Source organism: Bombina bombina, chromosome 2, assembly GCF_027579735.1.
Source record: "Bombina bombina isolate aBomBom1 chromosome 2, aBomBom1.pri, whole genome shotgun sequence".
Taxonomy (NCBI): domain Eukaryota; kingdom Metazoa; phylum Chordata; class Amphibia; order Anura; family Bombinatoridae; genus Bombina; species Bombina bombina.
The window spans coordinates 73,673,187-73,690,188 of NC_069500.1; the positions used below are offsets into that span (position 1 = coordinate 73,673,187).

Sequence of the window (17,002 nt, forward strand, 5' to 3'; positions counted from 1 at the left end):
CTCTGGGAGCGCACGCGCAGGGGAGCGGGAGGGACTACTACACTCCACTAGGGAAGGAGGGAGAAGGGGCACCTACAGTACAGAAAAATGGGTTTTTAATTTTTTTTTTTTTATTAAAAAAAAAGGATTTTTTTTAGTTAACTGGCAGACATCCTAAGAGAGCAGTTTGAGAGGGGTCAGGGGTGGGATGTGTCAGGTGGGAGACTGATCTCTACACTAAAGCTAAAATTAACTCTATAATCTACCTAATTAACCCCCTCACTGCTGAGCATAATACAAGTGTGGTGCGCAGCGGCATTTAGCAGGCTTCTAATTACCAAAAAGCAATGCCAAAGCCATATATGTCTGCAATTTTGAACAAAGGGGATCCCAGAGAAACATGTACATGCCATAATTGCACAAGCTGTTTGTAAATAATTGTAGTTAAAAAATGAATGATTTATTTTATTTGATCGTATTTGGCGGTGAAATGGTGGCATGAAATAACCCAAAGTATTGATCTAGGCCCATTTTTGGCAGGTCTACTAAAAAAAAAAAAGATACCATTGTTACAATGTAACTTGCTAATTTTGAAAGAGAAAAAAAATGGTTTGGAAATAGCATAGTGCTACTTAGACATGTAAACATTGGATATTTCTAAACTCAGGCCAAAATTTGGAAACTATTTAGCATGGGTGTTTTTTGGTGGTTGTAGATGCGCAACAGATTTTGGGGGTCAAGGTTAGAAAAAAATTAGTTTTATCATATTTTATAAAAAATGTTTATAGTAAATTATAAGATATGATGAAAATAATGGTATCTTTACAAAGTCCATTTAATGGCAAGAAAAACAGTATATAATGTGTGGGTGCATTAAATGAGTAAGAGGAAAATTATAGCTTAACACAGCAGAAATGTAAAAATAGCCCTGCTCCTCAGAAGTGTTTTGTAGCTTGTCCCATAGAAGTTTATGGGGAGATGGACTTAGCATGGCCACACTATCCAACCTCCAGATGTTAAAGCTTGAACAAATGTCTCAGGAGCACTTTTTACTTCCAACTTGTAATATGAGCACTACTGATTTAATTTGAGCAGTGTTGCTTTTTAAAAAGGGACAATAAATGCAAAAATGTATTTCCCCACAAAAAAAGCAATTTATTATTTAGTCTGCTTTACCTGCAATTTAACTGAAAACTGGGTGTTTTTCCCCATGTTCCCAAAAGTTTGGAGTGTAACTTGTAGATTTCAGAACTCTGCAATGCTGTATTCCTTTACTGATCAATGCAGGAACACATTTACACCTGTGCTTGAATATTTTCTTAATTCTAATCCTTAAAGTGATGGTAAACCTTAATTTATCAAATGCTATATATTTAATCTTTGTCATAAAAATCAAAAAAATGTGTACCTTTTTGGTTTTTAAAACATCTGTCAAAGGGTTAAATTATTGCATATAGTAATGCTTATTTGGAAATGTTATGCCTTTCCACTTAGAGAAATTCAAAAATTATTTATAACAATTCCAGGGAACATCCAATCAGCGTGTGTGTCATTTGGCAATCTTGAAGTCCAGCCCCTTTAAAGCACTTAGAAAGCCTATGAAGAAAGTGGATGTGTCCGCTCTATACATCACAGCGGAGGAACAAACAATACCAATTATATAATTTTAAAATATTTGTATTTCTATCACACACACTTTATAAATAAAATAGTATATATGTGGTTTTACTTGCAAACTAATATATTTTTCATTGCAACATTCTTATAGTCTGAAATTTACCATCACTTTAAAGAACCCCAAAAGGCCATTATTTACCTGCTTGAGTGTTATAACAAAAGAAATGGAGCTACTGGAGTAGTGCAAAATAATTTAAGACTAATCGAGAAACACTGCTGTAACCAGTAGAGGACATAAACAGTACTTTATAGGTTATACCAATTGATGCAAATTTTTACACATACTTTATATATATATATATATATATATATATATAAAAAAAAAGTATGTAAAAATTCCACAATGCATTGCTTAAAGGGATAGAAAGGTCTAAACTAATATATCCATGGGTGCATTACAATTTTGGAAAGAAACATTTTTGCAATTTAAAAAAGGCTTCTAGTATAAGTTACCAGGTCTCTGCAGCATACGCACATATGCTGCGAGTGTCCCATGTACCAGTATTGAAACACACCTTCTCAGAGGGTCAGAGGTTGCTTGTATAGCACAAATTAAAGGTAAGATATAGTGTAAAATTGTTTCTACCTTACTGCTTCCAATTATGTTTTTTACCAACTGCAGAGTATAAAATATGAGAATTTGTGTATATGAAATAGCAGATTTTGTGTTTTGAAGCCACAACCTAATAAAATGGGTTGAGCTTGTAGGTATAGTCAGATCTCATTACTTTATCACACTGTGTACATATACTTGCTTCTTTATCTTATATATGTCTGTAAACCAAAGACCAAACTGAAAATTAACAATGTATTCCCGTATCTCTTCTATACCCCACTGGGAGTGTAATTTCTTCTGCTGGCTGTGTTTACACAGCTTATCAATAGCTAGGACCGAAGGCCAGAATCTTTCAGAATAGGTGGGGATACCACAGACTAAATCAACCATTTCAAAATGTCAATATAAGGGTAAAGGAAATACATGTAAACAGTTTAATACACTCCAGCAGGTAAAGTGGATCATTGGGAACAAATTAAAGGGGAGAACATTTGTGAGTAAACTGTCCCTTTAATTCTTCACTTACTGTCCAATCCCACAACCACCAACTCTCTAAGCAGGCATGGAGTTTGTATTCGGATGCTCTAGTCACACATAGCATGCGTCTGTATGCTGCTGAAACAGTAATAACGTTCACTAGAATTCTAGTTTCATATTTGGCCTGATTCTTTTTAACTACCAATATACAGTAAGCATATATAAAAGTTACTCATTTCAATTTAACTCATTGTCGCATGAAAAAAACAAAATAAAAATTAAGAAAAAAATCAAAAGTGAAACATATTAAAATATTTTAATCTAGCACACAAATATAAGTTAATGGAAACAGTCTTTATTAACTTTAATATCCGAAAAATAAAACTCTTATAATTCTCTTTACAGCAAATATATAATATCAGTGCTTTGGCCATAATAAGTTCAAGGCCCAATATCATAAAATATATGGTTTTTAACCTTTACTCAAACTGAATTTATAATCCCTATATATTTCCCTACATATACATAACAAAAGTGTAGTAAAATTAGCAAATACTAAACTATATTTTTTAATTTGTCATTCTAATGTCTGTGGTTTATATAAATGGTACACGCATCTAATATATAAGTTAGTTCCTTGGCCTGTTAATTGCAGTGTACAATGCAATATAAAACACATGCTTGGTGACAAAACGTGCATACTTTAAGACGGCAGCTATATGTTAAAATTTCAATACTGATATCTATTCTACAAGCAATTAGCATGAATGTTTTGCATTACATAATATGCCATCAAGGCAAATTTTATACTGAAAACAAAAATCTAAATAAAAACATTTGTAAACTTTTATACGAAATGTAACTTCAAGTGGAAATAAAAAATAAAGATTTATATATATATTTAAGTCCGTACACTGACTTTAAAACTTCAGTTGTGTTTTTGTGAAAAAAAAACCATTTGTTTTACTTTGAGAAAAACAGTTTTAAAAATATCACTAGAAAATCCGTAGGGATATATATTTTCATCTCTGCATGTTTGATGCAAGCATTTAAAAACTGATTGAAGTAAAACTAAATAAATCCACAGGCTGAAATGCAAAAATAGAAAAAAAATATATATATATATAATTTTTATATAATTAATAAACTTTTTCCCTGCGATTCAAAATACAGTTTTGAACTACAGAAGACATTGAATAGGCTTATGGTGGCCCCTCTTAGTGAGGACATACTCCTATTCTACATCCCTTGGTTTGCTAAATGTTTCAAGTCACGGGGTGGCACATAAAAAATAATAATTCACATTTACAATTAGTTTTCTTTAAAATTGTAGGTTAAGAAGAACTCGATCAGACTAATAAACGGAATGTAGAACCCTTTCTATTAGCCACAATTTGTGCATTTCAAAGCTTCTAAATTAATAGAAATTCCAGGCAGTCCCCATGGCCTTTATATACATAAAACTTTAAAAAAATAGTGGGTAAGTAAACCCAACTGTCACTACGGTCTTGGATCAGATTACACTAATCTGACAAGACTACAGTCAATTTGGTAGTGTTTCAATAACAAACAGTGATCTACAGTATGAACCAAATACAATTCAGCCAGGCAATAAGTTATTTGCAAATATTGTAGAAATTTAAATTGCTAGAAATGTACCTGCACTCTGCATTTGTTCGTCTTCAGAAGAGCAGTATATGGATTATATTAAAGAAGGCAGTGAAATCTTTTTACAAATTAAAACTGGTTTCAAATTTGACCTTTGTAAACATAATTAGAATGTAAACCAGATTTGTAAATCATAATTTACTGTAACGTATACTGACATTTGACTTCCCACATTTACCTTTCTAAATGTTACCCCGCTAAAAAAAAATAAAAAAAATAAATCGGACATGCAGCCATGTTTTGCGTGGTAGTAGCAGCAAAATATTTGCAAACAACTGTACCCCAATTCCAACTTTCCACATTTTTTTTTTGATTAAGATTGCTAGAGAGTGTACCCATCTGCAAATTAAGAATGTATTTGTATTGCCTGATTGACAGTGGTCTGACATACAGGACACACAGGTATTTCTTTCTCACAGATCTTATTGGCACATTCCATGCAAAAGAGGTTGTGCCCACATGGAACCAGTGCAGCAATAACTTCATTATCAAAACAGATAACACAGTCATGCTTCCGTCTTGTTTCGGGTGGTGAACTGGATGTTGATCCACCATTGGAAGAGGAGTAGCTGTTGGTACCGTTGGAGAAAGCAGGGATGTAAATAGGAAGCCCAACTTCATTTGTGCTTGAAAGGTCACTTCTAATACTTCTGGTGAGAGGATATTCCATACCTTCGTTGAGGGTAGGAGAAATACTGCCTCTGCGTTGAGACTTTGTGGTTGCTTCGTTTCCGTAGCTAGAGAGAGGACTTACAGGATCAAAGGATGCCCAAATGGTCTCAGAAGATGGTATGGACTCAAAGGCAGAAGCATCATTAACAAGATCATCTGATCCCATTGGTGGCATGGTTTCTCCAAACCAAAAATTGCCTGCACTAAATGGACTTGTGGGGCTAAAATCAGCTAATCTGTTACTTCCAATGAATGAATCTGTAGAACCGCTTCCAAGAGAGCTAGAACTATCATTTCTGTAGTTGGAAATCATTCTGTTACGGCCTAGAGCAGTTGGATTAGTGCTCAGCCAAGGTGGAATTCCACTTCCCTCAAAACTCACATCTGTACCATTAAAGTGGAAATCATTTTCTTCATTCAGCTCTATGTAATTGCCAGTACGCATAGCTATGTGCATCTCTATCTCCTCACGGGCTCTATCTACATTTTCTGGCATCCCTGTTACTTCAAAGACAGGCTCCTTATCTCTGCTGGGAGTGACTATGTAAGTGTGTGTTTGCTGCTGTATTCTTTTAATTGTAGCCCCTTTTGGCCCAACTACAAGCCCAACTACTCTATATGGCACCCTAACTTGGACTGTAGTTTGACCTGGTAAGTTAGGTGTACATTGCACACTACCCAACGATTGACTGTTTTTGTTACGAGATGCTCGGATCATAGAAAAGTGTTCAGCAGCTGAAAGAATTTCCCTTTTGGCCATGGCTACATCCTCTTTTCTTCCAGTGACAACAAATATAGGCTCTTCTCCACGAACTGGTGTCTTTATGTACGTGTTCGTCTTTGCTCTTAGTGCTTTGATTTTGCAGCCTGCAGGAAAAAAAAAAGAAAAGAGAATTTTTTTTATTTTTATCTACTGTATTTCTGATTTTCAATCAGGCAATGATAGCCTAACAAACATTAAGTATAACTAGCAATTCCAATAAAGTTTAAACAAAGCATCATCGACTGTAGAAAAACTAATAGATTTAAAAATGAAGTCATGCTGTTGCATGGGACAGCGTTCCTGAATCATGCAGGAAACAGTCCAGCCTCTCTTGGGAGAACTATGAGATCACAATATTCAGATTTAAAAATTACAGAAAAAGCTGACAAAATAACCATGTTTAATTTTTTTTTACTACACATACAGATGGGGGGGGGGGAGGGGGCATACAAACCCCAACAAAAAAACATCAATTGAAAATTCTCATTAGTACACAGAATATGAAAACAAAAACACTTTATAAATGTATTGCAAGAATGTAAAGACTTGTTGTAGATCATAATTTAACTGTTTAACATTGACATCTTACAGCAATCTTTCCAAATGTTACACTAATACATTAAATCAGATATGCAAACAAACATTATGTGGGGGTTTTGCATACAACTGTAAACTAATAACAGTTTTTCATTAACCCCTTCCTTCCCATGACGTTCTATGCCGTCCAAACCACAATGGGCTTTAACGCCCTTAGGACAGTATAGAACGTCTTACTCTTTTGGATGTACTTAAGCCAAAAGGCGCTTCCCGAATAGGATCGCGGGCTGAAGGGCGTGCCTAGTGTCATAGGCCCTCCCCCAGACACTATACGATCATTGAAATCACAATAGCATGAACGATCGCGTGATTTCATTATTTAACTTGTTTACAATCGGGAAGGGGTTAATGTTTGATCAAAATTGCTTGATTGACACTCGGGTCCTGGGACCTGTCAAACAGTTCCTTACCAAATATTTTGTGTCAAGAAATATTACATTTAAAGAAAATCGGTAAAACTAAGTACCATCTGGTCTACTTATTACCCAAGCTAAAATGGTCTAGGGGCAGGGGTCAGTAATCTTGACAGCCCATATGTTTTGGAACTACATTTCCCATAATGCTCAGCCAGCATATGCAGTTCCAAAACCTCTGGAGGGCCAAGTTTGAGGATGTCCGCTTTAGGCTGTCTGAGAATCATGGGAAATGTAATTCTAAAACATCTGGGGTGCCAAGGTTGCTAACCCATTGTCTAGGCCAATAAAATTTTCATAACGCTTTAAGGCTGTGACACGCTGCAAGCGATGCGGTGCGAGGCAAAGCAGCTGCTTTGCTCCGCGTCGCATCGCTTCTGAAGTTCAAATATTTCATCTCTGAGCGCTTAGCTACGCGACCTGACGCAGCAGAGTGCTCAGATATGAAAAGGCAAGACACACTGAGCGCGCACAGCTGCATCTACACGCTGAGCGTCGCTCTGCTTGCAGTGTGTCACAGCCTTTAAACAGAAACAAAAACAAGTGAAGCAGTTTTACTTGTATATAAAAATAATTCTACCTCAAAATTGCATCATTTTCTAACATTTGAGATTTATTAAAGTGAATGTAAATTTTAATGAATGATTACCCGGTTTTTAAAAATACTATTAAAAACAGGGGCACTTTCATTCATTAAAATTTACATTGAAGTGTTTTTTTTTTGTTTTTTTTTTAGGAAAACCAGACCGGCGAACCTCCACCCTCCCCGCTTCTCATGCTGTACTTAGCATATTGATGACGAAACCGGCATCCTCCAATCGATGCGTGGCCTCGCAAGCTGGAGGCTTTGGGGTGCTCGCAACAATTGGAGGAAGCTGGTGTCGTCATTGCGGTGCAAAGTACAGAGGAGCTGCGGGCGGATGATCATGGTCTGGTTTTCCTAAAGAAAAAAAAGTATTTAAAGTGAAGGTCAACTTAAAAGTACAGCCTCACGGCATTGCATACATAAAAATGAGCAACCCTTGTCTTGTCTAATTGATTGACAGATGACAATCTTAAACCAACTAATCATTGTTTAGTTGGTTTAAGAAGGTCATCTGTCAATCAATTAGACAAGATAGCAGGCGGGAGTGCTGCACTTATCGGCGGAGCAGTTTAAAAGGTAAAAATATAAGAAAATAGATTATTTTTTTTTTTTAAATTCATGACAAACTTCTGCTCATTTAAATAAGTCTATGCAATGCCGTGAGGCTGTACTTTTAAGCTGACCTTCACTTTAAAAAAAAAAAAAAAAAAACGCTGCAATGTAAAGTTTAATGAATGAAAGTGCCCCTGTTTTTAATAGTATTTTTAAAAACCAGGTACTGATTCATTCAACTTTACATTTACTTTAACCCCTTAATGACCGGACCATTTTTCAATTTTCTTACCCTTAATGACAATGGCTATTTTTACATTTCTGCAGTGTTTGTGTTTAGCTGTAATTTTCCTCTTACTCATTTACTGTACCCACACATATTGTATACCGTTTTTCTCGCCATTAAATGGACTTTCTAAAGATACCATTATTTTCATCATGTCTTATAATTTACTAAAAAAAAAAATATGAGGAAAAAATTAAAAAAAAAACACACTTTTTCTAACTTTGACCCCCAAAATCTGTTACACATCTACAATCACCAAAAAACACCCATGCTAAATAGTTTCTAAATTTTGTCCTGAGTTTAGAAATACCCAATGTTTACACGTTCTTTGCTTTTTTTGCAATTTATGGGGCAATAAATACAAGTAGCACTTCGCTATTTCCAAACCACTTTTTTTTTTCAAAATTAGCGCTAGTTACATTGGAACCCTGATATCTGTCAGGAATACCTGAATATCCCTTGACATGTATATATTTTTTTTTAGAAGACAACCCAAAGTATTGATCTAGGTCCATTTTGGTATATTTCATGCCACCATTTCACCGCCAAATGCGATAAAAAAAAAAAAGTTCACTTTTTCACAATATTTGTCACAAACTTTAGGTTTCCCACTGAAATTATTTACAAACAGCTTCTGCAATTATGCCACAAATGGTTGGAAATGCTTCTCTGGGATCCGCTTTTTTCAGAAATAGCAGACTTATATGGCTTTGGGGTTGCTTTTTGGTAATTAGAAGGCCGCTAAATGCCGCTGCGCACCACACGTGTTTTATGCCCAGGAGTGTAGGGGTTAATTAGGAAGCTTGTAGGGAGCTTGTAGGGTTAATTTTAGCTTTAGTGTAGTGTAGTAGACAACCCCAAGTATTGATCTAGGCCCATTTTGGTATATTTTATGCCACCATTTCACCGCCAAATGCGAGCAAATAAAAAAAAAAAAACTTTACATTTTTTACAATTTTAGGTTTCTCAATGAAATTATTTACAAACAGCTTGTGCTATTATGGCAGAAATTGTTGTAAAAGCTTCTCTGGGATCCCCTTTGTTCAGAAATAGCAGACATATGGCTTTGGCGTTCCTTTTTGGTAATTAGAAGGCCGCTAAATGCTGCTGCGCACCACACGTTAATTATGCCCAGCAGTGAAGGGGTTAAATTAGGTAGCTTGTAGGGAGTTTGCAGGGTTAATTTTAGAGATCAGCTTCCCACCTGACACATCCCACCCCCTGATCCCTACCAAACAGCTCTCTTCCCTCCCCCACCCCACAATTGTTCCCGCCATCTTAAGTACTGGCAGAAAGTCTGCCAGTACTAAATAAAGGAGTTTTTTTTTTTTTAAATAAAAATAATAAAATATTTTAGTTGTGATGGACCCCTGCCTTAGCCCCAACCTCCCTGATCCCCCCTCCAGCTCTCTAACCCTCTCCCCTACCTAATTACCGCCATCTTGGGTACTGGCAGCTGTCTGCCAATACCCAGTTTGGCCCCAAAAACCCCCCCAAAAAGTATTATTTTATTTTTAACAACCTTTATTTTTAACTAAAACTATTTCTGTAGTGTAGCAGCCCCCCCCAATACCCCCACCCCCTCCCCGATCCTTTTATATTTAAAAAAATTTTTTTCCTTTTTCTCCCTTTTTTGCCCTCATTCATTGGTGTCAGTGTGGATAATGTGCACACTCAACCCCTCGTGCACGCGCGCACGCACCTTCACACCCGGATAGTGGACACGGGCAGTCTGGCACTATCGCTACCGGTGCAGAGAGGACCACAGAGTGGCTCTCTTTGCATCAGAGGCTTGTAAAGTGGTATTGCAGGATGCCTCCATATCGAGGCATCACTGCAATACCCTGAGAGCTGCTGGAAGCATTTGTGATGGCTTCCAGCACTCTGTTAGACAAATGACGTACCAGGTACGTCCATTGTCATTAACTGCTAGTTTTTGCATGACGTACCTGGTACGTCAGTTGTCATTAAGGGGTTAAAAGCCAAAATATTGTTGATTTCATTGTAACATGAGGTTTCTAATGTATTTGAAAAACTATTAGACTTGGCTGATATTCTATAGTATACAAACACAAATGTCTTGCAATTACAAGATGTTTACTGCCCCTTGCACTGAAAACTGTAAGTCATAAAGCTCTCAAAAGTCTAAAAGTAATGCAGATCTGCTTAAAAGGGATGGTAAACACTTTTAAAATGCTTTCAAATAAAATGTTTTTATGCATAGACAACTTTGCAAGATATTTTCATTGTTTATTTTGCCCATTTTCATGTTAAAAGGGATGGTAAACACTTTTAAAATGCTTTCAAATAAAATGTTTTTATGCATAGACAACTTTGCAATATATTTTCATTGTTTATTTTGCCCGTTTTCATGTTAAAGGGCCATAAGGCAGAACATACTGTAATCTGAGATGTTATCGCAGAAAATGCAGCATGTCTGCAGAAAGAATTAGACATATGCAGGAACTGTAAGCACATTTTCACTTTGCAACACTGCTCCACATTATACTGTTCTATTTAAACGGAGCATTGCTCTGGCTGCATTGTGCATGTTTTCCTTAACCCTTTCAGTGCCAACAACAGCTCTGAGCCGTCGCAGAGTTTCCCACTCAGGAGCTAACGACTGCTCAGAGCCTTCAAGAGCACTCTCCCACCTTGAGGGAGACCGCGGGGCTCCCACCCGCTCCTACCCCGGTAATCGGGCCTGTATAGTGACAGGCATTGCCGGGGCTTCACGTTTTGCGCGGTGATGTCACGCGCAATGACTTGATGACGTCACCACACAACTTTATTTAAAAATTACAAGTATAGGCAAAGGGGGCATGCTGCTTATCTCAGGCATCTAAGCAGCTACAGAACCCCAAGACCCACCGTTGGAAAGGTAATCGTCTAACCTTTCCAACAGTGTAAGTCTTGTAAACTGCTGCACTCTATTATAAAAGTTTAAAAATGTATTTACTCTCCAGTTAATCAACACATTGCAATTGCGCTGGCGCTTTAGTGTAAATTCCAAGTTAAAAATGGACTTATTTCAAAATGACCTGCAGAAAAATTCTCACAAAAAGAAATCTCATCGCAGAAAGTGAAGAAAAATTCTGCCTTTGGGTTAAAGGGACAGTCTAGTATAAATGAAACTTTCATTATTCAGATAGGACTTTTCATTTTAATCAACTTTCCAATTTACTTTTATCATCAAATTTGCTTTTTTCTCTTGGTATTCTTAGTTTAAACTAAACATAGGTAGGCTCATATGCTAATTGCTAAGCCTTTGAGGGCTGCCTCTTATCACATGCTTTATAAATCTCTTTTCAACACAAAGAGACAGAAAGTACACGTGGGCCATATAGATAACACTGTGTTCAGGCACAGGAGGTTATTTAAGATTTAGCACAAAACAATGCTAAATTTAAGAAAATAGATAAACAGTCACGGTCGTGATCAGGGGGCTGGAAGAAGGTTTCTAGATACAAGGTAATCACAGAGGTAAAAAGTATATTAATATAACTGTGTTGGTTATGCAAAACTGGGGAATGGGTAATAAAGGGATTGTCTAGCTTTTAAAACAATAACAATGGTAGACTGTCCCTTTAATTTTGAAAACTAAGAAATTTCTAATTCTATGAACTTGAAATGTATCCTGCTAACTTGTCAGTGCTAACTCTGCTACATCTGCCCCTAATGGCTTTATCAGATAAATACAATACAATATATTCTATACTAACTTTATGACAGAGACGTGCTTTATTGTGGGTGGAGTTTGGCTGTTGAAAAATAATTGCAGTAAAAAGGATGTTTATTGGTTTTAAAATATTTAGACTTGATTGATGTTATTCTATAGCAACACAACAGAAATGTATTGTAATTAGAAGGCACTTTCTGTCCCTTTAAAGATAAAAAAAAAATGGTCCCTATTTTAAACATTTTTAGGGGCAAACCCTATATTGAAATCTATTAAAAAGGCAAATCTACAACAATCTAAAAATATTTCACTTTGTAGTTAAGGAAGTTCATGGAAATCCCTTGTTTGTGCCGTCTACAGTTAATAATAAATTGGCTGAGCTTTGGGTAATTTGTGGGAAAATGTGACCATATTTTAATCTAACGGACCTCAAGAGATCTGCTGTAGATCCTGACAGTAGTGCAAAGAAGAACACAATAAAATTAACTCATTCAGCTAAGGAGTTTCAAAAGAAACAGAAGTGTCTGCTTTTGTCCTATCTAAAGAAACAGGTAGTAATCAGCAAATGTTGCTTAATTTCTGTACAAAAAAAAAATAAAGTGATGTCGACATATTTTTGTATTGTGAACATGTAACTATAAAATGTTCAAATTATTAAAGTAAAAAAAAAAAAAAAAAAAAAAAAGAATACTGTCAGCAATTATAGCAAAATGCTGCACACAGAACATCGAGATAAAGCTATGATGCTACAAAGTAAAATATAAAATCAGATAAATATATTTTTGTTGAGTGTTGGCTTTTGATTTATGAAAATGGATGAGTCAAAGTAACACCCTCCCTATATTAAAAGTAACAAAGCACAAGCTGCTTCTGAGAAGAAATATCCTTTCTTGCTCAGAGACAGCATGTGTAGCTAAGGCAGATTTGACCAGTCTAGACAAAAGAACCTGAACGTGATATTGGGGGGGGGGGTGTATGTCATCTAAAATGCAAGGCCGAACATTCTCCACTTTACCTGGGGAAAATGATTGCTTTGTTTCACTATGCATTAGAATCTGGTCACATAAAAAAGGATTCTACTGTAACACATAAATGCAAAGGATTCTGGTGATGTTTTATTTAAAATAAAAGTCTGCATTAGCATCAAATACAATAAAAGGCCTTGTGTGCCTTTTTTGCTCTTATGCATGTACACTGAATGTTATTTACTGAACTTATTGTGGCCAGCCTTTTCCCTGCGTCTTCAGAGGCATCGCCCAAGCTATGTCCTACCATGACCTTAATCTGTATTGCTCATTAACTCACACAAAAAAAATCACTAAATAGAAATGTAATCCTTGTGGAGATAAATTAACTCCATCTATAACAGATAGATTTTCCAGGCAGCACTCTTGTCCTCATCTATCATTTCTCTATGTCGTGTCCTGAAATACCCCTCAGCATCTGTCCTGACAATGCCAACCACAAATCTTAGTATCTCCACAATATACCCATCCCCCGAGATGGACAAAACTCAGGACACTGCCCAGTACGTAGAAGTAATTAGCTACAACCCCATCCTTTTGTCTTATTTGCAGCTCTCATCTTATACAACACATTTGTCACTAGGCTTCTTGATACCCCCTGCTTCTCTCTCATTAAGAGATCAGGGGTGCAGTTGTAATTCTAGAGGGTTGCTATGAACCTGTTTGTATTGTTATAAAATATCCAATTCCCAAAAGTGCCAACTGCCCTGAATTTAAAAGGCGGTGCGCTTTATTATACTTCTGTTAGTCCACGAAGAACAAGCAGAATGAAGAGTGTAAATACTAGGTAGTAAATGAGGGGATCCCAACTAGGTAACCTTTCACCCCGTGATATTCAACAGTGTTTTTTCACTCCCAGGTGTAGTGATCTAGATGATAACAGTTATGTACACAGCAGCCTTTGTTAGGAAGCAGTCTGGGTATAAGTATAATACAAAACCCTTCCCTTAAGTCCCACAACGATGCACCTCAACATCCTCAAACCCCTGTTATGTGCATCAGCCCCTGCGCCAGCCCCACACATCAGCCCCTGCGCCAGCCCCAGCACATCAGCCCCTGCGCCAGCCCCAGCACATCAGCCCCTGCGCCAGCCCCAGCACATCAGCCCCTGCGCCAGCCCCAGCACATCAGCCCCTGCGCCAGCCCCAGCACATCAGCCCCTGCACTAGCACATCAGCCCCAGCACATCAGCCCCTGCACTAGCACATCAGCCCCAGCACATCAGCCCCTGCACATCAGCCCCTGCGCCAGCACTAGCACATCAGCCCCTGCGCCAGCACTAGCACATCAGCCCCTGCGCCAGCACTAGCACATCAGCCCCTGCGCCAGCACTAGCACATCAGCCCCTGCGCCAGCACATCAGCCCCTGCGCCAGCACATCAGCCCCTGCGCCAGCACTAGCACATCAGCCCCTGCGCCAGCACTAGCACATCAGCCCCTGCGCCAGCACTAGCACATCAGCCCCTGCGCCAGCACTACACATCAGCCCCTGGCCTTACACTGCCCTCATGGGAATACTCACCTTGTCTACCCACAATCTCTGCCACATGCTCGGAGCTGGGTACCGGGACTAGTTCGTTAGTATTGACGCTCTTTCTGCGCAAACTGAGCGCGGCCTGCTCTGAACTTCCACCCGGGTATACAACTTGGCACCCTCCGCCCAAAAGTAGGCCTCCTCCTGGGTATAGTACATCAACCTCCCCGCCACTCCGGCCCAGCATCCTCCTAAAGTCCGGAGAGACAACACCACCCTCTTCCTCTTCTCCCAGCTCTTCCACCTCCTCCCCGGCCATTTCCTCCTCAGTCTCTGCGGGTATTTGGTCTAGGCTAGCGGAGGAATCTAGGCTCAGGCCGGCCAACCTCACCCGGATCTCATCAGGTTCCATCAGCAACAGCTCCGGCTGGGAAGAGGTTCTCCAGGAGGCCACGGTGACACCAACACCACTGCCCGGCATTGTGCTCCAGTTACTTTCGGGAATCAGCTGCTGACTGTAGGCCTCATTTAAATTAGGTTCATGAACAATTCAAGACTGTGGGTCTCATAAGCACATCTTTCCCGTTAAAACACTGCAAAACCACACAACGTCATCCTGACACCCGCCTGCGCTGCGCCGTGGAATTTACTTATGATTATTGTATGGCCGCTCCACGCGCGCCCGCTTTCTTGAGGTTTTTTTTTTCGCTTTTTCTCCCTTCCCTTTACTCTCTTTGTTTCCCGACTCGCCGAGAAACGCCTCTAATCGTATCGGATTGGTCAAATGACGTAGGCGCAAAGCCGGGAGGGGCAACTGATTGGTCAAGTGAGAAGCTGTGGATGGTGGTTGCAAAAGGAAGTGTGTGATTGAGTGGGTGGAGCTTAGTCCGTCGTCTCAGCAGCAGTTATGTTGTGGAAGTGTTATAGTCTTTGTGAGGAGACTCTTTTTAGATTAATGTTCTTTGTTATGAACTCAAGAAAAAAAATACCCCGCTCCAAAATAATAAAAATATATTACTGCTTTTCACATTAGGACCAAGCTTTCAAGATAGAAGAACAAGAGTTTACATTACAATCAATATTTTGGGCCTCCCATTCTGGGTTTATTTTAATATGTTCTGTGTATTTAAGAAACATTACACAAAGATTGTAATATAAACTGTTTAAGATGCAAAAAACCCAAGCAAATCTGAAATAAAGCATCTCTCCACATCAACCGTTTTGCATATTAAAAACAGTTGGAGAGCTGGAGAAGCACTTTATTTCATTTTGTTTAGATGTGGACCTGTAACTAAAGTGTCGTGCGCACGTTATTTAGTTGAATGAGAAATTACCACATTGAAATGTGCTATTAACTGCGCATGCGTGCATATACATGGCCGATGTCCAGCCTATCTCCCCTTCAATCCATCCTAAATGCATCTGCCAGGCTAATCCACCTCTGTTGACGCTCCGTTTCTGCTGCACCTCTCTGTGAGTCCCTTCACTGGCTCCCCATTCACAGCAGAATTAAATTTAAAATTCTCACCCTGACCCTTACCAATGCTGCCCCACCCTATCTGTTCTCACTTATCAACAAATAGACTCCAGCCCGCCCCCTAAGATCCAACAATGACCTGCTTCTTGCGTCGTCTACCATAACCTCCTCTCATGCTAGACTACAGGACTTCTCTCGCGCGGCACCAACCCTCTGGAACGCACGTCCTTGAGCTGTCAGACTTTACCCTTACCTCTCCTCCTTTAAACTTTCCCTAAAGACCTTTTTGTTCAGGGAAGCTTATCACCCGACTCATTAACAAATTAACTTCACTTACCTAACAGTAGCCCTCATCTATCTCCTTACTAATATTCTCACATTTGCAGTCCCCACCTCCTGTTTCCCATCCTCCTACCCATCTAGATTGTAAGTTCCCACGGGAATAGGGCCCTCAATCCCCCCTTTATTTGTCTGTAAAATGTTGTCTCTTATTGTATTGTTTCTCCGTTGTACTTTTATCCTTGTACCCATGTTGGCGCTTTATAAATAAATAATAATAATAAAATGGGAGTACTAATTTGCTCCTCCATCAAAATTTGCTACCTAACGATGTGCACATGTTTGTAATTACGTAATCACATGCCACAAATTCTTTTGAAATGTGGAATGCGATTATGTAATCATGTGCATGCGCACATCGAGGTGGAAATTTCAACACCGGCTCTGAAAACTTCTGGCAACCACCATCTTTGGCATTCGTTTCCTCATGAAAAAGAAATAAATGCACATCTTGTACTCACCCTACTAGCCCTCAACTCGCTTCCTAGTGTTTTATATATACTGTATATTGAGCCAGTAGCAGAAGGCGTACACTTCTTCTGCCACCATTACTCTTGGGAATCCTAAGAGTGCGTGCTTTAATTTTCAATGTGGTTGGTGTAACTTCTGACTGGCTGTACCACCATGCTTGAAAAAAATATTAAAAATTCACTTGGAATGGGGCAGATGGTGATAGGGTAAGTGGTGTAAAACGAAAACTATATATATATTTTTAATATTTTCTTTATTGAAGAATAATAAGTTGATATACAAGTTGAAAAATGAAAAAGTTTGGGAAAAAG

At 38.5% G+C, this 17,002-nt stretch overlaps 1 protein-coding gene across 1 annotated transcript; it reads right to left on the reverse strand.

The window, feature by feature from the left end:
- Positions 1–2,986: 2,986 nt before the first annotated feature.
- MEX3C (mex-3 RNA binding family member C) lies at positions 2,987–15,159 on the reverse strand. The gene is made up of 2 exons (XM_053701115.1): positions 14,453–15,159; positions 2,987–5,896 (listed from the first exon to the last, which is right to left on the reverse strand). Exons 1-2 carry the CDS (start codon positions 14,883–14,885, stop codon positions 4,704–4,706), a joined length of 1,626 nt encoding a protein of 541 aa, XP_053557090.1. The 5' UTR covers positions 14,886–15,159; the 3' UTR covers positions 2,987–4,703.
- Positions 15,160–17,002: the final 1,843 nt, after the last annotated feature.

Coding starts and splice junctions, on each gene's coding strand:
- MEX3C (XM_053701115.1), bottom strand. CDS start 14,885: ATGCCGGGCAGTGGTGTTGGTGTCACCGTGGCCTCCTGGAGAACCTCT. Junction 5,897..14,452: donor AGAGATTGTGGGTAGACAAG/GTGAGTATTCCC, acceptor TTTTTCCTGCAG/GCTGCAAAATCAAAGCACTA.